General features: G+C 34.9%; 1 protein-coding gene and 1 pseudogene across 1 annotated transcript; one reads left to right on the top strand and one right to left on the bottom strand.

The window, feature by feature from the left end:
- The window catches only part of LOC107850109, a 43,707-nt pseudogene extending 35,284 nt beyond the window's left edge, over window positions 1-8,423 (top strand).
- A 9,807-nt stretch (window positions 8,424-18,230) lies between these two features.
- Window positions 18,231-22,235, bottom strand: LOC124889589. Its single transcript, XM_047401550.1, has 5 exons — window positions 22,178-22,235; window positions 21,954-22,094; window positions 20,524-20,855; window positions 20,212-20,418; window positions 18,231-18,260 (listed from the first exon to the last, which is right to left on the bottom strand). The coding sequence occupies exons 1-5, from the start codon at window positions 22,233-22,235 to the stop codon at window positions 18,231-18,233; spliced, it is 768 nt and encodes a 255-aa protein (XP_047257506.1).
- Window positions 22,236-25,417: the final 3,182 nt, after the last annotated feature.

Here is a 25,417-nt window from a genome sequence, read left to right as displayed (position 1 = left end):
GCCTATATTATCAGAACTACAGTTTCAGTCATGTTAGTTATCAGTAAACTATGTATTAGCGTACAGATCTAGATATCACCTAATCACGATCTCAGTTACTATGTATGTATGTTTGTACTCTTACGTTCATATCAGTCAGTCAGTTAGCATTGTTCATGCATGTAAACCCTTTGCATTTATCCTACCTCACTCGTATACTCAGTACTCCAGTTGTACTGACGTATTTACACTATGGTGCTCTTTTTTCATGTTACACCATAGGTTCAGAGACACAAGTTTCAGATCAGTAGTAGCATTCCAGTTGCAGAGTTGCAATGAGTCCTCATCCATTTGAGGACGATATTATTTTATTTCATTCATTATTTTAGTTCAGTTTTGCTAGACGGAGTTAGTTGGAGACATATTCCTTTAACTCCTTATTCAGACAGTATTTAGAGGCTTTCAGATTTAGTTCAGATTTGATTCAGTTTTTAGTTGTCTTGGGTATCTTTCACCCATATGGATATTATGTTTTGACAGATTCCTTATTCAGTTGAACCTTATGGCCTACATGTTCATCTTTTCTGCATTATTATGTTATATATTGCAGTGTGCAGGTACAGATATCAATCATGGGTTAGTTTGTGGTCCTTCGAGGTCATAAGCACCGTGTAGCATTCCGGTTCACAAAATCGTGGCGTTACAAAAAATTATCTACATATGAAAAGGAGTTGATTGGCCTTGCAAAAGCAGTCCAGCATTGACGGCCATACTTATGAGGGCACCCCTTTCTTATACAAACGGATCATTTCAACCTAAAATACTTGTTAGAACAATGACTTACTACACCTCTTCAACAACACTGGTTGAGCAAACTCACGGGTTACGACTTCACAGTGGTCTACCGGGCTGGTTATCTCAATAAAGTTGTTGATGCTTTATCTAGAACTACACTGAGGACCCTTCTTTGAATGCTATTAGCTACCCTAGTAGCATATTACTGGACAGCATCCGTGAGAAGCTTGTGTCGGAAGAACTATTGGATTTGTTTGATAAATCAAGCAAAGAAAGTTAATTCGGACTAGAAAGTTCTGGATGAGTTATTTTTGTTTAAAGGTTGCATCTACTTTTAAAAAATTCCCCTTTGCTACCTACTGTACTATCCACCTATCACGATAGTGCGTATGAAAGAATACACAAAACATTGCATCGAATTCATAGGGATTTTTACTGGAAAGGTATGAAAACTGACATTGCCACATATGTTGTTGCCTGCCCGGTATGTCAACGCAATAAATTAGAACATTTAAGTCCCGTAGGATTATTACAACCTCTCCAGCTACCGACTCAGATCTGGGTAGACATCTCAATGGATTTTATAGATGACTTACCCAAGTCTTGGGGAAAATCAGTCTTGTTTGTAGTACTAGATCGGTTCTCAAAATATGCTCATTTCATACCATTATCTCATCCATAAACGGCCGTACGGATGGCTCAAGTATTCATTGAGAAAATTGTTCGCTTTTATAGGATACCAGAAACTATTACTTATAATAGAGATGTAGTGTTTACTAGAACTTTTTGGAAGGAACTTTTTTGCTTGAATGGTGCTAAATTACAATTCTCCACTTCTTACCATCCTTTAACAGATGTCCATATGGAGGTCATTAACCGTACTATAGAGATGTATCATCATTACTTTGTTGGTGATTATCTTCGAAAGTGGGTTGATTAGGTTCCATAGGCAGAATTTTGTTACAACATATCTTTTTATTCGGCATTGAAGACCACACCCTTCATGGTTGTTTATGGTCATGATCCACCCCATTTTCTTTTTTATGTACCAGGGAAAAGTCAGGTAAAAGCTGTTGAGAGTGCATTGTTGGATCGTGATAACGTTTCGGGTGATATTCAAAATATGTTACAGGCATCCCAACAATGAATGAAGGAATATTTATAATAAGTTGTCCCCCAAATTTTATCGTCCATTTCCGATCTTAAGTTAAATTAGATAGGTTGCATATGTTTTGGATTTGTCAAGTGACAGTCGAATTTATAATATTTTCCATGTTTACCCTTTAAAGGCATTCAAAAGTGAACACCGACCACCTATGACAGAGCTACCATCACTGGAGGATGGCTGAGTAGTTCCTCTGCCTGCTGCAGTCATTACAGCTCGTGTCAATCATGGTACAAAGAAGATTCTTATATAATGGTCAGGTATTCCAGAGGAAGGGGAGGATATACACTTTTTTCGGCAGGTTTATCCATCGTTCGAGCTTGAAGACAAGTTCTTTCAGCATGAGAAGGGTAATGTTGTGGATGCATTTGTGGGCAAGACATATGTCTGTTTAGAAATTAATTTTATTGTCAGTAGTTTTATTTATTATTCAAAAATAGGATGCATGTTAGCTGACGTTACTAGTCTAAAATAGGGTTTTGTGTTTCGTAGTTTCATAAGGATTAGGCTTCTTATATGCTGTAACAAAGACTCCTATTTAAGGGGAGAATTGGAGAATAAAATTTACGCAGAATTTCAACCAGAATCAAGAGATCGGAGTTCTCTCCCGTTAAACTCTAAGGTTTCAGTCTCCCTTTTAATGAGCTGAATTTATATATCAAATATCGTTATACAAAATAAGTCGTTCTAGGATTTCTAACAAAAGCAAAGGGAAATCAAAGGTAATTGATTTAGATTTTCCTATTAATCATCTTGTGACTTGATCCTTTGCAAGAAATTGTAACACATATGTTGCTTGCTCGCCTAATAGCTCTCTCACTGAAGTAGATGTTCAGAAGTTCATTGCGGATCAGTTATACTCATGAAACAATGACATCTCTTTAGAGATACATAGGATGATTGCATGACTAGTTTAGAGGATCTCTCTATATTAGCTAAAAGAAAACATTTTGATAAGATATAGAGCACAAAATTAATGACGTTGATGTAACTAGGGTCATATCAGCACCATTATTGTCTTAATTATTCAATTTGACACAATTAGTGCAATATGTCAGATAAGATTTGGCTGGTGTAAGAAGTATTAAAAATAATTTGTAGCTTTTTTGGAAGTTTTTGGAACCATTTGAACATTTGCTCTTGAATTGATTATAGGGCGTGTGTACGGCTTTAAGCAATGTCAACATGGACCCGGTTAAGGCTATCTGTCAGGACGTGATTGATTAACTTATAATTGTCACCTCATGATACAAGAGAAAACTAGGAATTCACGAAATGGACACACAAGATGCAAAAATCAGCAAGCCTAAACAACACAAAATAAAGGTGATGAAGAAGAAGATTGCATAAACGTAAAGATAGATAGAAAGACCCTTACTTCTACCAAGTGATTAACAAAAGATGGTGTATCAAACAATCAATCAAACCTCACCATTACAAGCTCAAACCTTACTCTTAGGTGGACCAAGGGAATTCACACTCCTCAAAACCCACCTTTCATGTCAATTTGTCAACACAAGTGAAATCCATCAATTATGCTAACCCTAATTCAGTTTCTCTCTCTTAAGGAGAAGGAGAATATACAAGCTAACACTAATATTACAATCTGAAAATTCACTCAATTCATTATGTCAAAAACTAAGGAAAATAAGAGCGAAGGTGCTTATTTATACTTATTACAAACAAGGACAAAAATACCCTTAATGAAGAATGCTTCTTTGGAGTGTAAAAAGGGAGACTTAAAAGACAACAATAGCCCTAAAATGGGGCGCCTCTTGAGTATCAAATCATAGTGTGCAAAGTCTATTTTTTCCTTCAAGTGAGGCGCCTCTTGAGTGTAATGGTTCTTTTCTCCTCCTTCCACTTGACAAGACTTTAAAATGCTCCAAACATTTGCCAATTCCAAAGTTTGAACCTTTGACAATGCTTTGTACAATTTTGTGGACCTTATGCTTGTATCATCCTCTCCATCTTGAAGGGAATTTGTCCTTAAATTAAGATCCTACAAAATCAAAGAGAGAAGAAAAACAAACACACAATCCTCTTGGTAGAAGGGTTAACATTAGTGCCAAATTATATGAACACACCAAGGGGGCACACTTTTAAAATATAGCCAACAATCCTTTGTAGTAATCATGAAACACTTACTATAATCAACACAAAGGACATCACTAAGATATGCATCAAAGAGAGAAAAGTTCAACCCAAAATCATCACATATTTCAACACTCCAAGGTTCTTCACATTTGAAATACAACCACGAGTCCTTTATGTGTGAAATGAGAAGCTTAGCATGAATGGAATAAAGGAGGTGGTTTTGGAAAATATCAAGAGATAAGGAAACTACAATTGTGTTAACGGCTTTACTATACCCAAAAGGTAAGACTACCTTTGGCTTAGTAAACATAAGATACATTTGTTTCATTACCTCTACAAAGGACCTCATCAAATATGGTTCCACTATTGATCCTAAGGTCCATCTCACCCACACATCAATATCATTCAAACAAGGAAACCAGCCACCAAACTTCCTACCTCTATACAATACAAATTCAGAATTAACATGCTTATCATCATAGCTAAAGAGGTAGTATTCAGAATTAACATGCTTATCATCATAGCTAAAGAGGTAGTATAGAAAGGAATCAAGTGTGAAGGCATTATGCCAAGGGGGTACACTTTTAAAATACAACCAGCAATCCTTTGTTCTAACCATGAAACATCTAGTATGAGCATTACAAAGGATAGGTATAAGACAAAATCAAAGGAAAATAAGCATAAGCCAAAACAATCCCTTTTCTTCCCACTAGTACACCGGGATCAAATGGGTGAAGTGGCCAAGGGACTAAACCGAAGCTACTCATTCCATCTACTAGCGTATCACACTTACCCAAAGCATTAGTTCTTAAGGGAAGACTAGCACACAAGGATAAGGACCTACGGCTTAGTAGGCTTCCTTTAACAACATACACCTCATCATCTGCAATCTCTCCATACACATAATCACCAAGAACATAATTAATAGCAAGGTTCTCACCAGATAAGATGTTCAAGAGACCATATTCATTATCAAGATAAATATTATATACATTAACACTAACTTGAGGCTCATCAAGCACATCATACATAAACTCAAGTAGTGGGCTACATTCATGAGTAAATTGATTATCATTCACATCCTCACTAGTTGTTGGCAACTCACATACCAACGTAGACTCACCTTAGTTTTCACAAGGGTCAACTAGTGTGTGAATACTCTTGTCACTTAGTAATAGAACCTTATTCAAGTCATGAGTGCTAGCACTAGATGGACACAAATCATTCTTAAGAAAAGAATCAATTTTGTCATCTTTAGGATTAAATAGTGCTTGCAAACTTACATCAAGAATTTGGTCTTCATGCAATCTAACAATACCAAGAGTATCACAAAGGAAAGACTCATGCAATTCTTCTCCAAGAAAACCATCAACTACATCCATTTGGATACTACTAGCCACATTACGACATTCTAAGTTTATAAGAGTGTAGGAGATAGCATTCTTACCTTTTAGCTCACATGAGGTATGGCCTTCACCTAGGTTTGGATCATGGAAGCCCATTTGTTCCTTTGGGAAGCTCTCATTACAAGGGAGTTTGTCAAGAATTCTTTCTTCCATCACCTCTTTATCATTTTTCTCAAAGTTGGAATTCTTAGCCAAGAGCTCCATTTGATCAACAACCATGTGTTCTTGAGGAACTCTCCTTGAATCCTTCGATGGAAGTATATTATCTTGAATATGCACACAAGGAGAATTGATACTAGGCAAAATGCTAGTATCTTGATTAGTGGTGATTCGGCTTAGATGGCATGCTTCAATCATCAATTGGCGTAGACTTTCAAGGTGCCGATGGAAATTTTCAAAAGATCCGAGGTATTATAAATACTATAACTATCCGAAGTGGATGATGTTGTTCCTTCCATTGTCAAGGTACCTAAAAAGAGGGAAAAAATAGCAAAGGCAAAAACCTACAAAACGAACAAATAAGTTAGTTCAAATAACCTCGCACACTCACACTCGGATCTCACCTCACACTTGGTCTCACAAATATTGAATACTTGGCAATACTTGGTAAGTGAATTGAGTGGTGAATATGCCTTGGTCCAAAATCAATTTTTGTTTGATAAGACTCGAATAAAATGATGCACGGACTTAAACCAACAAACTACTATGACTTAAAAACAAGAAAAGCACACAAAAAGTGAAGACACGAACAAAACGGACTCAAGACTAACTATCAACCTAGTAGGTACTTACTAGTTTGCTAATTCGTGATAGAATCAACACAAAAGCAACTAGAAACAACAAATAAAAATTAGAAATCTAATTTAGAACTCAATTTGGTTGTTCATAAAGTGATGATGTGGCAACTTGTGATTGGACGTCACTTTTCAAAATTTTCAAATCCCAATTCACTTGTTTCGGCCAAAAATACTTAGAAGAAGAAGAAGAAATTTTGTCTGGGAGGAAATAATTGAAGGTTTGGAGCCCTTTTGGAGCTTCAAATTAATTCAAAATGGATTGGTCCCCCCTTGTACTTTCAATTGTACTTGATTATTCCCTTTGTCTCTTCTTTCATTTGGATGACTATGAATATGCCAAGGAATATTCTTTCATAAACACCAAGTACACTCTCTTTCTTCTTCTTTTTTTGATAAAACACACTCTTTAAATATTCTTCTTCAACAAGCTATGAAGATGGTGAAGAACAATATGAATATTCAAGAGTTGACCCAAGTTTGACCACAAGGCAAATGAACTCTAACTTCAATTTTTCTTTTGGATCTAGGTTCCTTGGGCCAAGGAAAGCTCAAATAACACAAAATCAGCCACAAACACGCCAAAAAATGATATGCACCATGAGATCCCAACTTAAAAAGCTTCAAACAAGGCACGACAATGGTGGATCTAGCTCAAAAACAACCAATCTTATTCCAAATATAGATATAGACTCCCTAGGTGCTAGGGAAAAAGAATCTAGAACTTGAAACCAACAAAACAACACAAAAACATGTAGATCTAAGATTTTAAAATCTGCCCAAACACAAAAACGGGTTTACAATTTTTTTTTGTGAGATTTTCGATTTTCTACACTCTTTTTTATTGAGATTTTCTTAGATCCAAGACTTAGGGTTGTAAGAACAACCCTAAAACATGGCTCTGTACCAAATGATATAAGAGAAAACTAAAAATTCACAAAATGGACACACAAGATGCAAAAATCAGCGAGCAAAAATAACACAAAAGAATGGGGATGAAGAAAAAGATTGAATAAATGTAAAGATAGATAGAAAGACCCTTACTTCTACCAAGTGATTAACAAAAGATGGTGTATCAAACCATCAATCACACCTCACCGATAGAAGCTCAAACCTTCCTCTTATGTGGACTGAAGGAATTCACACTCCTCAAAATCCACTCTTATGTGCTAACCCTAATTTGGTTTCTCTCTCTTAAGGAGAAGGAGAATACTAAAAGCTAACATTAATATTACAATATAAAAATTCACTCAATTCATTATGTCAAAAACTAAGGAAAAATAAGAGCTAAAGTGCCTATTTATACTTATTACAAATAAGGACAAAATACCCTTAATGAAGAATGCTCCTTTGTAGTGTAAAAAAGGGAGTCTTAAAAGATAACAATAGCCCTAAAATGGGATGCCTCTTGAGTTTCAAATCATAGTGTGCAAAGTCCATTTTGTCCTTCAAGTGAGGTGCCTCTCGAGTGTAATGGTTCCTTTCTCCTCCTTCTACTTGACAAGGCTTTAAAATTCTCCAAACACTTGCCAATTCTAAAGTTTAAACCTTTGACAATGCCTTGTACAATTTTGTGCACCTCATGCTTGTATCACCTCATGTGCTACAACAACTATAACAAATACTCCTCAACACAAGACATATATGTCTCTCCTTTTAGACTTCTCTATCCAATATAATGCTTACTATGTTAGCACATACCAACATATTTTGTACTCTGAGTCTACCAAAAATTTCTCCATTATCTAGGCTTGAGACCTGCATTATGACCAACCAATTTATGTTAATTTTATTTAATATTTTGTCAGAACTCTGGTGGGAAGTAACTGATGGTCTATCTTAAACAACTCTCTACCTTTATACGAAAGGGTAAGGCTGCGTACACCCTACCCTCTTCGGACCTCACTTGTGAGATTATATGGGGTATGATGTTATTGTTGTAACCCCGGTGGGAAGTTGGATTGGTTCGAGAGGTGGAAATCTTGAAATATTGGTTGTCAACTTACTCAAAATGACTATGAATGTAGTTTGTCCATTTCAAGATCTTATTTTCATTTTTCCATATCTCTGCAGGTTGCACCTTTCAAAAGATTGAAGAAGGGGACATTCATAAATAGTATTCCCAAGTCAATCTCTGGGAAGATCTTAAGAAGAAAACTGATCGAGAAGATTCGTTCAAAACTCTAAGATTCGGGGTGATACAGACAGGCCTGAATACCACAATTATAAAAAAGAACAATAAGCTTTGCATTGTTTACTTAGTGGATATTAAATGCACATCCATCTATTGTATTTTGGATTATAACAGAATTGTATCAACAATGTGAAATTACAAGTGACTTGCATAGTAAAAGATTTACAATTTAGAGTGAACTTATCTATCCTACCATAATTTTTAGTGTGCTTTTTTTTTAATAATTGATTAAATATGGAATATAATTTATTGTTAAAATGCCAATCTCTTATAGTCTTCAATGATCCAAAGTTGTGTGATGAGTGTTAGCCCTTGATCTACCGCAAACCAGGACTTTAGCTAACACGTGAAACACTGCTCCTATACGAGCTCATGATGTGGAGTGGAGTATAGCTAGCAATGGAAAGATTATACTGAGTGAAAATTATGGGAAGTTAAAAGTTCAAATCCTAATTTGACTTTTTCCTATCCATGTGTGTTTTGTTGTGATGAGTCATGACAGATAAAATGTACCTAGTGGATAATTGAGGTACGTATATATTGATCAGAATGCCACACTTATATTGTAAATAATACGATGTTTTTAGTTCAAAGCTTCACAATAAAAGATGTAAATTTGTCAAGATCATGTATCTTTTCCATGTTGTGTAACTTGACGTAAGTTTGTTTTGTAACAATTAACTTTGAACATTTCAAATAACATGATAAAAACTGTCTTTATTTTCACTTTTACATCATGTAATCATTATAATAACGTCTATTAAGTTGTCTTCTTGCTTATAAATTATGGGTTCGAGTTGTGAATCAGCCATTTATACTTACATTGAGAGAGAATGCTTTCATAATATTATTGAGGTGCAACCTTCTCAAACTCTACGCAATCACAAGATACTTCCTGATTAGACTGCTCTTTATTTTGCACGAGCACAATGGAAGAGAAAAGCTCCAAATAACTAGGAGCTTTCACCGCTACCCTATTTAGACATCATTATTAGACATGCACTCACTTTTTAAATATTTGCACATATTCCAATTCATACACATGATGTTTTAAGTTAGATTATGATTAATCAAACTTCAAACACAATGTCTAAAGTCATATATGGTTAAATTGATTTTTATCAGAAGTTCAACTAAAAACAGTTGGACTTAGTTATTCTTGCCTCATTTTAGCCATTTATGTCTAAAGTTTGTTCACATATGACCGAACTATTCAAGTACAAGAAAAAATGATAGAACTTCAATCACATATAACAGAACAAAAATGATTGAAATAAGATAAAAATAAAAGAACTTCAACTATATGCACCTAAACTTCTGCTATATGAGAGCTTCAAACGCAATGTCTAAAGTTATTTGAAAGTGAATACAATTGCAAAAATTTTCATGAAACTAACACAAATAAACTGACGACATCAAAATCATATATACATGCACTATATTTGAAAGCTCCCAACATTCATACACACACATACACTAGGTGGGTATGGCCTGAGCATGGGCCTGATATTTGGCTTAAGCAATAATGTAAATCTGATATAAACAAGTAAAAAAGTATTTAATCTTCCTGCTTCTAGTTATCTTTCATTTTCTTGGTCTACTTACTTTATCTAATGCTTGAGTTCAAAATTATTGAAACCAAAGCTGCAAAAGTTTTCAACTATGTCAATAAAAAAAGATGGTATCTTTCATTCTTTCCAAATACAATGAATAACCTTTGAGCAGTTTATATAAACTTCACTGAGGTATAATATGTGAAATTTATACAATCAACGTAGTTATAATTTTTGCACAAATCTAGAATATAAAAATTAAATATGTCCTTCAAAATCGATAGAATTGCCATTTTCATTCCTCTATTTACATCTTCCACTTTGAAACCTCTCACATGTGATGAAAATTGCTAAATGACTGTAAGAGTTGATCCTTCATTATAGTAAGAGATAGAGAGACCTCTAAATATAACTAATTATTAGATATCTGAGTCCACTTCAGATACCAAAGGTTATAATTTTTTTGTTTGGAAAAATGTAAAAGATTAAAGACTAAAGTTTTGATCTACTATTACTTAGTCATTACAAATAACAATTTTATTAAGACTAAAGAGACATGCAAGGAGCAAATCAGTACTTTGATCAAGTCTCCTGGCAGTCCCCCTATTTAATTTATCTTCATCTCAATTGTTATTTTTACACAATGTAAAATATCAAGTATGATATATCATATATGTATAACTAAAGCAATCTTCTTAGGAAATAAGGGAACCAAGTAAATGTAACTCATTTTTTGATATAGAAAGGACATACATGTCAAGTTGGAAGAAACAATTAACTATTTAATTAATTGAGAACGCATACACATTAATTGTAATATTTTATGTGTCAATGTACTTATCAATTTTCTCAATGTCTTTTTTCCAAGTCCAAAAGAATTAAGAAAAAGGTACTAATAATGCTAGTGGACAAAGCGACTTAGTTCGTAACTTTCTTAAAGTCCAGAAATTTAGCCTACAGTAGATGATTCTTGCAATCTTACTATTCCTCAATTCAAAGGAGAAGTAGAATAACTTACCAAACACCAAAATTAAAAAATGATAGTAGTAGTAGTAATGAATAATACTCAATATTCATTGCACGTTATTATTGGAGCTTTCACCATAGATGTTTGAAATATCATGACCATAGTTAGTGTAGTAATCATATTTGATGTTGTAGGACTAAGAATCATCAATGAAACTACAAATAAAATTGTATATAGTTGAACACTCATGATTGTTGTGGAATTAGTAGAGTGAAAGTTTGTATTAGTGTGATAATTAATGGAGATTTCTTGTAAACCTGGGGGATGACGCTATAAATCTAACAACATTTGTTGCTCGAAAAAGTTATTAAAGTTGCTGAAATCAAAGAAAATCATCAAGATGTACAAACAGAACCTAGATTTTCAATAGTCAAGTGTCATTTGTCATACTTTACCAAACAACTTGGTTGTAGTCTTCTTCCATTTGTTCCCCTTGACCTCAAAATAACACTATCTAAACTTATAGTAAATACCCCTAATTTCAAAATTTTCATTTGAATTCCAATAAGATACATGTTGATATCATTAAGCAAAACAGGGGATACTTTTGACAAAAAGTTCCGACACTATTTCAATGTTCCTACTTTTTCTTCCTTATAAATAAAATTAACTAACGCTGATTAATCATTCATCCTTTCAATCCACCAATATAGCGCCAATAGTACATTCAAATTACAATAACTAGTTAAATTTATCACTTGTTTTGAATTAATAAGGTGGAATAGTTGGTAAGACAGTTCTTTCTATTTTTAGTTTTGATCTTTTATTCCTCTTTTGGGTGGTCAAGTTGTACTGCTAAACTGGGCATTCATATAGTGGAATTAAGACATAGTTGATTGGTTGATACTTCTAAACTTGTACATGATAATTTCAACTCTTTACAAGTCTGATTTAGACGAAGCACAAGGGATAATTTAATTCATAATCTTCTATAATTGTAACTTAACGATATGCAATTGAAACATTGTTTGTTTAGATCCATATACTCTCTACTCCAAATATTCATAAGATCACTCTATTAAGAACTTATTTTCACCACCACGCAGTTATTAGGCTACTACTACATTATGTAAATAAGCAATTATGTCAGATAGAATGTCATCTACTCACTTTCGCAGAAGTATCTCAACCTAGTTGTGCAAGTTACATCCCAAGGATTTGCTGATTTGGAAGAAAATGCCTAGCAGCAAGATTTTTGGTGGTTGATTTAGCTTGCCAGAAAAGCTTAAACTCCAGAGACTTTGCTTGTTCAATTTGAATCCTTGTCAAGTAGAGGTCTCAAAATAATGTATCTGTTGTTTGATTTATGAAGAAAATACAATCAACAAATACAACGGCGGGCCTTGATCTCAACAATAGGTGGGACTGGTCAAAAAATAAAAATGTGCTTTGGCAACCATTGCAGAAGATGAAAGTGATAAGTCCACGTATAAGTAGGCCGTTACTTGTCTGTAATGCAATTGTCAGTCGACCTTATCAAAAATCAAATGTCTTTTCTTACTTTTTCCCGATTTAAAGGAATATGTTTGATTTCATTTCCCTTTCTGAAAATTGGAATGGGTACAAGAATGACTATTTTGGGGCTAGCTCACTATAAGAAGACTAATCTCATAAGCTGAGTTCAGCATTTCAAACTTATCATGCCAATTTAAACTTTTAAGTTATTACTTAAGTTGAAAACAAACTCAACTCATATGTCAATTTAACCTTTTTAAAATATTGTTGAGCTAATTTAGCAAATTACAATTACATTAAACAGTTATTCGCTCAAAACCTCATATTGAAAAAATCAGAAAACTTCTTTTTCTCCTAAAACGTGGCTTGAAGTTCTCAAGAGTATACCACCTTCTGACATCATATATGCTCTCAAGTCTATTCCTGAGAAAGGATCACTCATATGAGTGAAGATACAAGCCTTAATATAACAAATAAAAAGTTTTCTTGGTTATAACTATAGGAAATACAGAGCATGCTTGATCAACAAAAGTTCAAAACATAGAAAGAAGAAAGAAAACTGGGTAGATTTTAATCATTGACCATCCACTGTTCAAAACACTAAACAATTTCTTATGGAGTCGTTTGGCATGAGGAATAAGGATAATAATCCTGAGATAAAATGTAGCATTATTTTGTCCTACTTTTGGTTATAGGTATTAATTAGTTCGGTAATTATTTATCCTATCATTAGTATAGAGTGATGAAATAAGTTGTCTCATATTTATGGTGGGATAACTAAACCCATGAGATATCCCAATTCATGGGATAATTTTGTTTAACGCATCCTCGTACCAAACGTCTTCTCGGAGTTGCAAGATTAAATATAGTCCCAGCCCCCCAAGTATGAAGGTGTTTTAGCTCCATATAATGTGCACAAGTTTGATTGTTAACTTATCTTGTAGCTGATATAACTGAAGAAATTACAAAAACAATAACGATCTGTTAAAAATCCACTAATCCATCTTTGAACTTCCAATAAAATCATGCATGTACATCATCAATTACGAACAGAGTCAAAGAAAAATATAGATCCAGAATAGAGTGATTAGCGAGTAACATGGCTAAAGATCGTCTATGGCTGATGGCATGCGCAAAAAAATACTAAAAGACAATTCACCTTATTTTCTATGTTAAGAACGATTTGAGATCCAGATGTAGTTTTGGACACAACCTCAATTTGAGTGGACACAGCAGAGCAACGTGATGTTGTCCTTCAAGTTGGGGCAGCAAACCAAAAACAGAGAAAAGGGCAAAAGCAAAGGAAAGAAGATAAACATAATTGGTACTACGTGCGGTTTGATAAAAGCAATACATGTGTTAACAGGAAAAGATTTAAGGCCCAAACATAAGGTACCATTAACTTCAAAACAGTAACGTACATAAATGATGAAATATTTAAGGGTTATAACACTTCATTCCAGCAATTTATTAAATTATATCATATTTTAAATTTTTAAATTTATGATACATATTTTTAGCTTTGATACATATGCATTGTGATATATTTGTAATTTAGTGATTAGTTAAATAAGAAAGTAACTAATTTTTAATTATTATGGGGAGTAAAATTAAGCACAAATCGTGGAAATGATACATCTGTTCTAGATGTATCATAATGATATATTTGATTCCAGATGTATCACAATGATACATTTGATTCCAGATGTATCACAATGGTACATTTCGTAAAATTACTCACTAACCATTAAAGATTCAATCTCACACCAAAATAAATAATATACATTTGTCAAACATATATTGAATGTATCAAACATTTATAAATAAATTAAAAATATGTATCACTATTACAAAGTATATGTCATATGTATCACTAGTATTGACTTAATATGTCATATGCATGGTCATATGTATCATCAGTTTATGTTATATGCATTGTGATACATTTATAATTTAGTAGTTAGTTAAATAAGGAAGTAACTAATTTTTTAATTATTACGGGAGTAAAACTAGGCACAAATCATAGAAATAATACATTTGATTCCAGATATAACATAAGGATACATTTGATTCCAGATATATCATAATGATACATTTCATAAAATTACTCATTAACCATTGAAAATTCAATCTCACACCAAAATAAATAATTTACATTTGTCAAACATATGTTAAATGTATCAAACATTTATAAATAAATTAAAAATATGAATCACTATCACAAAGTATATGTCACTTTCACATTATTCAATTTGTCCTCTTTTCCTTAATCGCTACTGACTTAAAAGTTCAAAAAGAATTCAAAATTGATAGAAAAAAAGTTGATAAAAAGATTAAAAAAAAAAACAATGAAATTGGTGAAGAAGTTGCAATAAAGGATATAAAAGTTGTATCAGTTGATGATAATTTGGGAGAGATTTTAGGAAATGAAATATTTGGGAAAAAAACTTCAAACAAAAATAAATTGCACACATTAATTGTGGAGTAAAAGTAGGGTAGAAGTTTTATTCATAATTATCAAGAGTAAGATATAAAATCTGGGATTTTAAGTAATTATTTAAAAGGTAAGGAATTTTGGGTAATAAGGTCTCTTAGGTTTGTGGTTTTGTGTAATTTACCCTTAACTTAACTTTTGGTACAACAAATAGTTGCAGCGTTGGTACAACCCTTCTTGGTTATATATAAGGGTAATATATATATATATATATGTGTGTGTGTGTGTGTGTGTGTATGTATTTATATATATATGTATGTATGTATATATATATATGTATATATATATATATATATATAAACACACACGCACTAGTTTAACCTCACGTGCCTCGCACATGCAACGTTTGATCATTTAAAATTAAATAATTTTATCTATTGCGGAGATTTTTAATTAAGTGTAAAATTTAAAATCACTTTTCAAAGATTCTTTACACTTTATTATAATAATGTAAACATAAACATATATTTTAGTATAAGCACATACATATTTTATTACCGGAAATTTAAGTGGTTGATGGATCATCACATTTGCCTTCGTCATGCAGTACCTCTTTCCATGATTGTGGTACAATTATTTTCAAGGTATGGTTATTTTTCTTTTTTTTTCTATATATAAAATCTTTCCTAGTTTTTATAGTCAAATTTTTACAAAATCATTGATTACATTTTTATTACGTACTTAGAACTTTAAAAATTTTGGTACTTCTTAAATTTTTCTTATTCTAACACTTTTATATTTATTTCTAGGATTTTCAAAACTTCTTAAAATCAAATTTGGTTGATTTAAAATTCTTAAACTAATGAAAAAAATATTAGTTGTCATTAATTCTGATGACTTCTAATAAGAAAAAGTTTTACCATAAATATATTTTATTAATTTTCAACTGTTAAATATTAAAAAAAAATAGTGAAAAGATGATTTATGTCTAAACAAAGACTTTTAATGAAGGATAAAAAGTTCAAACGATATTTCTAAGGCCCTTCACACTTTTAATATATTATACATAGATTATAGATATAGATTATAGATTACACTCATGCCCAGAATGCACCGGAAGTTATGATATTCGGGCTTTTAAAAAATGTCACTAGATATATCGAATTCTTCAAAAGTAGTGTAGTTTTGAAGAACTTAACAATAATTTTTGAAAAGTTCGAACAACTTAGCGAGAATGTAATATAAGTTCAGAAATTTCTTGTAATATGTGAAACATGAGGAGAGTTGCAGGTTGGAAAATATAGTGGCAGATTGTACTCCCTCCCTTCCATTCTACTCGTCTCAGATTTTTTAATTTGATTTCTCATTTTACTTGTCATTTTTCATTAATCAAGATAAGACATATTTTTCCTTTTTTACCCTTGGTATTAATTATTTTTTCTCCAAATTAAAATGTAAACATCATTTAATAGGGGCACTATAGTAAAGTAGTCATGTTATTAATTGTTTTTCTTAATCAATGTACAATATCAAATTGGGACGAGTAAAATAGAATGGAGGGAGTATTTAATAGAACAAACGAAGCACGTAGTAACTTAAATAGGGCCCAAGGCTATGCATGGAACAAAGGATTATTTCGAATTTAGATTGATATTAATGGTGATTTTTTAACTTCGCAGTATTATGTGTATAATTTTGTATGAGATATAATGCAATAAAATAAGATAGGGAACAAGTTGAATACTCTTAATAACTGGCAAAACAAGCTTTTTTATTTTGAATTCTTGAATTCATAATCAATTAAATTTCTTGAGTGGGATTTGAAGTTATGACCAATTGGTACAAGATAAGATTTGTTGATGGAAAAAGATTTAAGTTACAAGCATTGATGGTATATGAATGTAGATAAGTAATTTTGTCCCTTCCGAAATTATTTTTTAATATTTTTTACCCCTTCTTACCACGTACCTTCACTCATGTGATAATTTTCTCACTAGAAGTCAAAATAACAAACCCCTAATAAACCCAATCCCCAATATTCTTTTGATAACAAAAATTAACCACTCCCCTAATAAAATTTTGACAACACATCACCACCCCACCCCCTACCCCCAGCTCCCCCTTCCCTCACATTTTCCATACGTGTACACACACCATCTACCTATAAAGAGGCATATATACAACAGCCTGACCTCACAATTGGGGGTGTTAGAAACCAAACGGGAGAGCCCAACCCAAAAGACTAGTCTAATAGGTGGAAGAACCTATTTGGCTTATAATCTCCTTAGCATTTCTCTATTTTTTCAATATGGGACAATTGGTTCATAACAATCGCCTTCGCTTGAGAACCAACGACCTCGCTGGTCACGGCTGAGCCCAGTTGGTCACGGCTAAGCCCAGTTGGTCACGGCTGGCACCTTTCTTAAGTCCAGGCCACCACTCCTGGCGTACAGGCCACCACTCCGAGTCGTGGCTCCATGCGTGGATCAATCCTCATTGGTCATGGTTATGCCCAATTAGTCATGGCTGGCACCCCTCTTAGGTCCAGGCCACCACTACTGGCACACAGGTCACCACTCCCAGTCATGGCCCAACGCGCGGCTCTCCACACGTGGATCGGTCCTTATTGGTCACGGCTACGCCTAGTTGGTCAAGACTGGTACCCCTCTTAGGTCCAGAACACCACTCCTAGCGCGCAGGCCACCACTCCGAGTTACGGCCCAATGCGTGGAACTCTCAATGAAAGCACCAATGTTATAAACCAAACGGGAGAGCCCAACCTAAAAGACTAGTCTAATAGGTGGGAGAACCCATTTGGCTTATAATCCCCTTAGCACTTCTCTATTTTTCCAATGTGGGACAATTGGTTCATAACAATCGCCTCCTCTTGAGAACCAACGACCTCGTTGGTCATGGCTGAGCCCAGTTGGTCATGGCTGGCACCCCTCTTAGGTCCAGGACACTACTCTTGGCGCACAGGGAACTACTTCAAGTCGTGGCTCCATGCATAGATCGATCCTCGTTGGTCACGGCTATGCCCAGTTGGTCATGGCTGGCACCCCTCTTGGGTCCAAGCCACTACTACTAGAACACAAGCCACCACTCCAAGTCACTGCCCAACGATGTTATAAACCAAATGGGAGAGTCCAACCCAAAAGACTAGTCTAATAGGTGGAATAACCCATTTGGCTTATAATCCCCTTAGCATTTCTCTATTTTTTCAATGTGGGACAATTGGTTCATAACAGGGGGGACCCACCATCAATAAACACACTGCTCACACACAATTCCATAAATACTATAATATACACACAAAAACTTTACACATATATCACTCATCCTTTCCGGAATTCGCACAGACCTGCCAAAAAAACACAGACAACTCATATTCACGCACACACACCATCTCACAATACACAAATACACTACACACACAGAACAAACACACAAAGGGACACAAAAGTGAGAAACAAAAAATAGAAACCAGAGAGAATCGAGAGAGAAAGTTTGATCGGGAGAATGAGAGAGAGGGAAAAGAGAGAAAATAAGTTTTTATCCCATTTTTCAAAAAAATTATTGCCGAAATCGTCAATCAGGGAATACCTCTGATCATCGTTTGTTACTGTTACAGCGAAAATCGACCGAAAATATCATTTCTGGAAAAACCCAGCCCAGAGACCCCATTCTGTTGATTGTCGGGTCAGTCGGAGCTCCGTTGAGCTACAAACGGCAACCTAGCCATATTTTTTATGGGATTCAATTACGGTTAGATCAAAATTTGAGAGTTGGGGTTTGTTTCAAGGTTTTTATTTTGATTGTAAGTCTGTCCTATTTGTATTTCTCGATACCGAGTTGGAGTTATTCGTGATCGAGGTTTAAATCAGAGTTCTTCGGACGTGGTTCTATCTTTGGTATATTGAAATCGATAATTAAGGTCCAATTCTTCTCTTATTCTCGTTTAACTTCGTTAAATTTATTTGATTTTTGTGTGCTTATGATGGAAAGTGCTTGAATATGTGTTATTGTGATCATGTGAAATTATTGGAATTATATTGAATTGGTTGAATGCAACCGAATGAGAAAATTTGATATGGTTTGATCAATGTTTTGATTAATTTTGATTTGGAAGAGAAACCGGTAATTTGAGAATAGAATTAAAGGTGGGAATTGAAAATCAATAAAGGGTAAATATGGTTTGTTTTGGTTCAGTATTGATTGTTTGATTTGGAATAGATATCGGTTCTAGCTAATATCGATAATATCATGTTTAGGCCGATAATTGATAGGCAAATATAGGTTGGGTAGGAAAAGTTTAGAACTCATGGTTTTGTTGAATGGTTTGGTTTTCTCGCACTGAAAAAATGTATTCATTTAGCCGAGGAATGCCCCGAGGCCATTTGTTTTTATTCACCGGGGAATGCCCCGAAGTATCTTGTACGTAGAGGACGTTCGTGATGAAGGCTCGAGGCATCAGGTAGAGCATAGTCTAGGATTAGTTTAGAATATGATTTATATTTACGCATTTTTTTATTTTTGGGACTGTATAATTCTTACTGGACATTATTTTGGTTTTTTTTTGGCAACAGATTTTTCATTTCTCCAAAAAAAATTGTCATTATAGAACTCGTGAATGCTGACCACTCACTTCACTAATAATCTAACTTTCATATTACTATACACATCACTAGAGAAATTAAAGTCTAAGGGCAGTGCTGCAACTTTTGTATTACTGCTTGCCATGTGCTGACCTTCCTGCCCTTGATGTGTATGTGCTGTGCCACTTCCTTGCAAAGTTTATGTGGGCTAGTGGTGTATTTTTGGAATCTGATATTGCTCCTTTCTTGCCAGATCAGGTACAATCATGCCAAACAAACAGGTAACTATTTGCCAATGCCCTGTTTTCCTTCTCGGTCCTTTACATAGCCATAGTACTTCATCTTCCCATATGCCAATACTTCGTTGATGGCCTAGCCATACCAGCAGTCTTGTCCATATAATTTTCACATATTGACACCCAAAGAATAAGTGTTCAAACACTTCACCATCCATTCCACAAAGCACACACGACTTAGGTACTTGGATCCCATCTTCATTAGCCTATCGACAGTAGCTAGTAATTTATGTGCTGCTAACCAAAGTATAAATTTGTATCTAAGGTGCATATTTGGTTGAAGTATCAACCTCTTCCAGGGAACTCTTGGGTATTATGGCCTCATTTGCTTATACATTCTCTTAATGCTAAAAGCATCAGAGTGTTGGAGTTGTTGTAATCTATTGAGCAGGTCACCGTGGATTCTTTGTAATCTTAGTACTTGTTCCCTTGTAGCCAAAATCTTTCTAACCACCCAGGCTGCATTCTTGGGTATTATGATGGACTCCAGTCTTTTGTTCTTGATGTATACACTATGTATCCATTTTATCCGCATTGAGTCTTTCTTCATTGCTATGGCCCATAGGTGCTTTGTAATTGCTGCTTTATTCCATCTTTCCAGGTCCATGATATTAAGGCCACCTGCAGCCTAAGACAGAAACACCTTGTCCCAAGCAATAAGGTTTTTCTTGGATACCCCTGTTGCACCAGTCCAAAGAAAGGATCTACAAATTGCATTTATCATCTTCATTACCTTCTTAGGGAGTAAGAATATCTGTGCCCAATATGATTGGACACGAAACAGAACTGATTTTATCAGGTGGACACGACCAGCATAAGACAATAGTTTGGATGTCCAACAGTTGATCCTAGCTGTAATTTTCTCCACTAGAGGCCAACACTGACTGATAGATAACTTCTTTGCTGCAAGGGGAACCCCTAAGTATTTGAATGGTAGGGATCCTTCACTAAATCTCAAATGCTGCAGAATTTCATACTTGACTCTCCCAGACACCCCTGTAATATATATGGAGCTTTTCTCTGCATTTGCTTTTAGTCTTGATGCTTCTAAAAACTTTAGAAATGCTGCATATAATAGCTTAACAGATTACATATCAGCCCTGCAAAATATGAGGAGGTCATCAACAAAATAAACATGAATAATTCTCTATTGGTTACACCTTGGATGGAATTGGAAGTCCCTATTTAGTGCCAGGTGGTTAAATTCCCTTTGAAGATACTCCATAGCGATACAAAACAAATACAGAGACATTGGATCTCCTTACCTAATCCCTCTCTTCCCTTCAAAGGGTTGTTTTAAACCACCATTCAGTGATAGAGAATATATGACTGTGGTAATGCACTCTATAATCCACATAATAAACTTGTAAGGAAATCTCAAGTGCATTAGCATATTCTTCAGGAAGTTCCAATCTAGTGTGTCATATGCTTTCTTTAGGTCCACCTTCAGCACACACCTTTCACTCATCCCCTTCCTTGTATAACCTTTAAACAATTCATGGGTAAATAGAATATTATCAGTGATGCATCTTCCTATGATGAAAGCATATTGTGAGCCACCTACTATATCCCTAATAACCATATTCAGTCTTCCTGTCAGTATTTTGGTCACAATTTTATACAAGGTAGTGCAGCAGGCAATAGGTATGAAGTCTTTCACCTGTGCAATACCTTCTGTCTTTGGTATCAATGTTACAGCTGTGCTATTCCAAGCTTTAAGAATCTTTTCATTTTTAAAAAAACTCAGGTTAGCCTTATATATATCTTCTTGAACTACAGTCCATTGATGTGTAAAGAACTCAATTGGAAATTCATCTACTCCGGGTGCTTTATCCTTTGGCATGCTTTAAATGGCTTCTAGTATTTCATCCCTTGTGACCTCTTTAGTGAGGTGTGCTTGCTGATCATGATTTAATCATATACCTTTCTTGATTATCTCATATCAGGACACTTGTGTACGGGGCCAGCTTTACCCATCAAACTGGTGAACAATTCAGTGAATTCCTTTTCAATTAGTTTTGGGTCAGTGAGCTTAGTATTAGTGCTTGTGTATATTGAGTTGATAGTGTTGTGGCTAATTCTCATCTTCATTTAGGCATGGAAATATCTGGTATTAGCATCTCCACACTGTATCCACTGAGCTCTAGACTTTAGCCTCAAAACTTGTTCCTTCGTTGTGCTCCATTTCTCTAGTTCTAATAACATTTGTTTTTCCTGTGACATAAGCATCTGGTTCAAAGGTTGGGCAGCCAACCTTGTCTATATTATTTCTAGCTCCACTCTCGCTTGTTGCAATCTCTGCTGCTAGGTTGCCATGTATGTATTTATTCGCTTCAGTTCAATCTTCAGGTATTTCAATTTTTGCCATACCTTGTACATCTCATTACCTTTAACAGGTTTCTTCCAAGTTTTCTTTACCAGGCCATCAAACATCGGATGTTGCATGACACTACTGAATAGTTTAAATGGCTTAGGGTGTAGGTTGTGCTACTGATTGCTCCTGTTTATCTGGACGAGTATTGGAGCAAGATCCAAAGCACCTGGACTAAGGTATTCAGCCTCAATGTGCCTAAAATATTAGACCCAATCAAATATCCCTAGTGCCCAATCGATTCTGCTATATACTATACTATCATCTTGGTGCTTGTTGCACCAAGTGTATTGGCCCCCTATACTCCTCAATGGAGTGAGTTGTAGTTTATATAACAATTCTCTGAATCCTTGTACTTCAGTCGATGTTACTAGCCCCCTAATCTATCATTAGCTGTTAACATATTGTTGAAGTCACTACTTATGATCTAACTGGTTTGGATCTATGAATCCACTTGTGCCAAACCCCTTCATAAACTTTGCCTCTTGTTTTTTTCATTCCATGTTGTAAAGAAGATAACTACTCTTTGTTGGTTGTCACCTTACAATGGATGAATTGACTATCTACAGCCTGAACTTGGACTGCTATATGATTTTTCCATAACAACCACACTCTTCCATTTGGAGCATCAACTGTATAATTACAACAATGTTACCATCCCCCAGCTATTTTGGATAGGACTTTTTTTGCATTCCATTCTCTAACCTTTATTTCTACACACCCCATTACATCAATTTTATTCTTTTTCAGAAACAGTATCATCTCTTTCTGTTTGATGGGCTTATTAAGCCCTCTTATATTCCACATATAGATTCTCATGGGGGTTTGTAACAACTAAATTCTCCCACTTCTCTAATAGTACTTGGAGGGGTTCCATCAAATGAAGCATACCTATTAGAGAGTGGTTAGCAAGGATACTCTTGCAATGTTGCTCCAGCTAGTCCTGTAACTGGGGCATCAATAGAGTCTGGTGTAGCTGCTGCTTTTTGAGGATTTGCATCCTAAGCATCTCCTGGTTTTTCATCCTCAACCGTGTCCTTGCTTTGCTCTTGGTCTTTGGGGTACCACTTCTGGACAATAACTTTTTTCTTCTTCTTATTTCTCCTCCTTTTACGACTTTGAGCTTCCTCCAATGGTTTCCCTTCTTCTTTTATTTCTTTCTTCCAACAATCTGATTCATCGTGACAAAATCTCATACAATCAGAGCAATATTTTGGCCTTCAATCGTAAGCTATAGTTTGGTAGAAAACTCCATTGGGGTTATGAATTTTGATGCTATCAGGCAAAGGCTGAGAAATATCAGTCTCTAATAGCACCCTGGCAAAGTATATCCTCTCCATATCAGCTTTTATTCTATCTGTATATATTGGTTTTCTGACTACACTCGCAAGCTTACTAAGCAATTCATTTTACCAATAACCCAACGGTAGACGTGGAAATTTCACCCAAAGCAGAATGGATCTCAGACAATCAGGATCAACTTCAAAGTCTATACTTCATTGTTTGAGAATGAATGGTTATTGTGATAGGAATAAGGCCCCGAGTGTAAGACCAGACCTTGCTCCTCATAGTTTTTGAATTGGAACACAAAGTACCCATTAATATGGTAAAGGATGTGAGGCTTCATCACAAAACTCTAAACATTCATCACATAATTCTCCATAGATTTCTCATATGGCGTATCCCCAATTACATACCTGATAAGAGCTTCTTTCCAATATTCTTCCTGCTCATGTAGGTCCTCCTCAACCAATTCCACTATAAATTTCCCATTCCGCATAGAAGAGGGTATGTAGTTTAGCTCCTTTCCTTTTTGAGAGGTCCTCACGCACTGCTTATTTTGCTGCTCAACTCCAATTTCCTCATTCTCATGCAATCTCTCCGGTGTTCAATCTCCACTACCCCCAACTATAGTTGTGTTAGTGAGTCCAGAGAACTATAGCCTCCGGGGTATTGAAATTTCCTTCCTATTAAGGCCCTTAACTTCAACATCAGCTACCTTCTCTGCATCTCCGTCCTCATCTATAAGCATAAATTTTGGAGGGAAAAAACTCCCAAAAGTGAGAGGGTGAAGTTCCTGCATTATTCCACTGGCCGGAGTTACTGTGGTGGTAACCGGCGTGGTTAATTCCGGCGTAATTAAAGGTCGGCGTAGCATTTTTCCCATTCAGCTGCATACGTTAGCATATACCGCTAACATGCACCTTTACTTTGAGTACTCAGAAAATTAATTAGACCTTTTGGTTTTGAGTTTTGTTTGATTTGTTTGTTTTCTTGATTTGTGTGTTTTGTTTGGTTTATTCACTTCATAGTGTTAAATTAGCCGCTATACTCCACGAAGCAAGGATGAATCACGGGATCGAAGGGTGACTAACACCTTCTCCTTGGTAAACACAATTTCTTAACTGAAATCTCTGTTCGTAAACCAGTTTTAAAGAGTCAAAAATTATTTTTAAAAAAGATTTTCAAAGGTGACTTGGCACACCCGATTTTGCCAAGTGGCTAGTCTGAGTTTTTGAATATAAACAATCCCTTTCGAAATAAATTTTATCTTTTTTCACTTAATAATAAATATTTTTTCGAACTTAAAATTAGATCTTTTTGGTTAAAAGGGGGTGTGATAGCTCTGGCGACTCTGCTGGGGATTTTTCAGAATTTGAGCTTATTTCGGAGTTATATCGGCTTAGTTTGATATTATAGGTGTATAGACGTCTTGTTTGTGTTATTGTTTTATAATTGTTAAGTGCCTATGTACTACGTGTTTATAGTTTTTCTCTTATGTGTTATCGCTTTATATCTGTCATCATGTGCATAATCCGAGTCATTTCTTTCGCAATAAGTTTCATAGTACAAGTGTGTACACGACCTCTAGTTGAGTCACTCTTATTTTAAGAGGGGGATCCATCGGGTGTATGGAGTGGGTGGAAAGCTCTCCCAGCTACTATTGATCATACGCTCCCCCGAACAGCCTTGTTAGTGGATCCCAGTCTAGGTCAGTCTTTAGGTCATGCTTATCCGCATCATATTGAGACCTAGCGGGACCCACTTGGTCCTTTGTACGAGACTCACCCCTAAAGCATCCATATGTGCTAATTGTTGTATGATTGAGGGTTACAAGATCATTCAATGAACTTATTTGGGGAAAGAATGTGCTAGAATTAAATAAAAGTGTGTAGGCAAGGAAAAGTTCAAAAAAAAAAAAAGGAAAAGGAAATGGGAAAAAAAAAGTGAGTTTCGTAGTTTTTTTTAGTGTTCT

The sequence above is a fragment of the Capsicum annuum genome, chromosome 12 (assembly GCF_002878395.1).
Source record: "Capsicum annuum cultivar UCD-10X-F1 chromosome 12, UCD10Xv1.1, whole genome shotgun sequence".
In the NCBI taxonomy this organism is placed as follows: domain Eukaryota; kingdom Viridiplantae; phylum Streptophyta; class Magnoliopsida; order Solanales; family Solanaceae; genus Capsicum; species Capsicum annuum.
The sequence above is the reverse complement of the archived record's forward strand: the minus strand, read 5'-3'. Positions and strand labels throughout refer to the sequence as shown.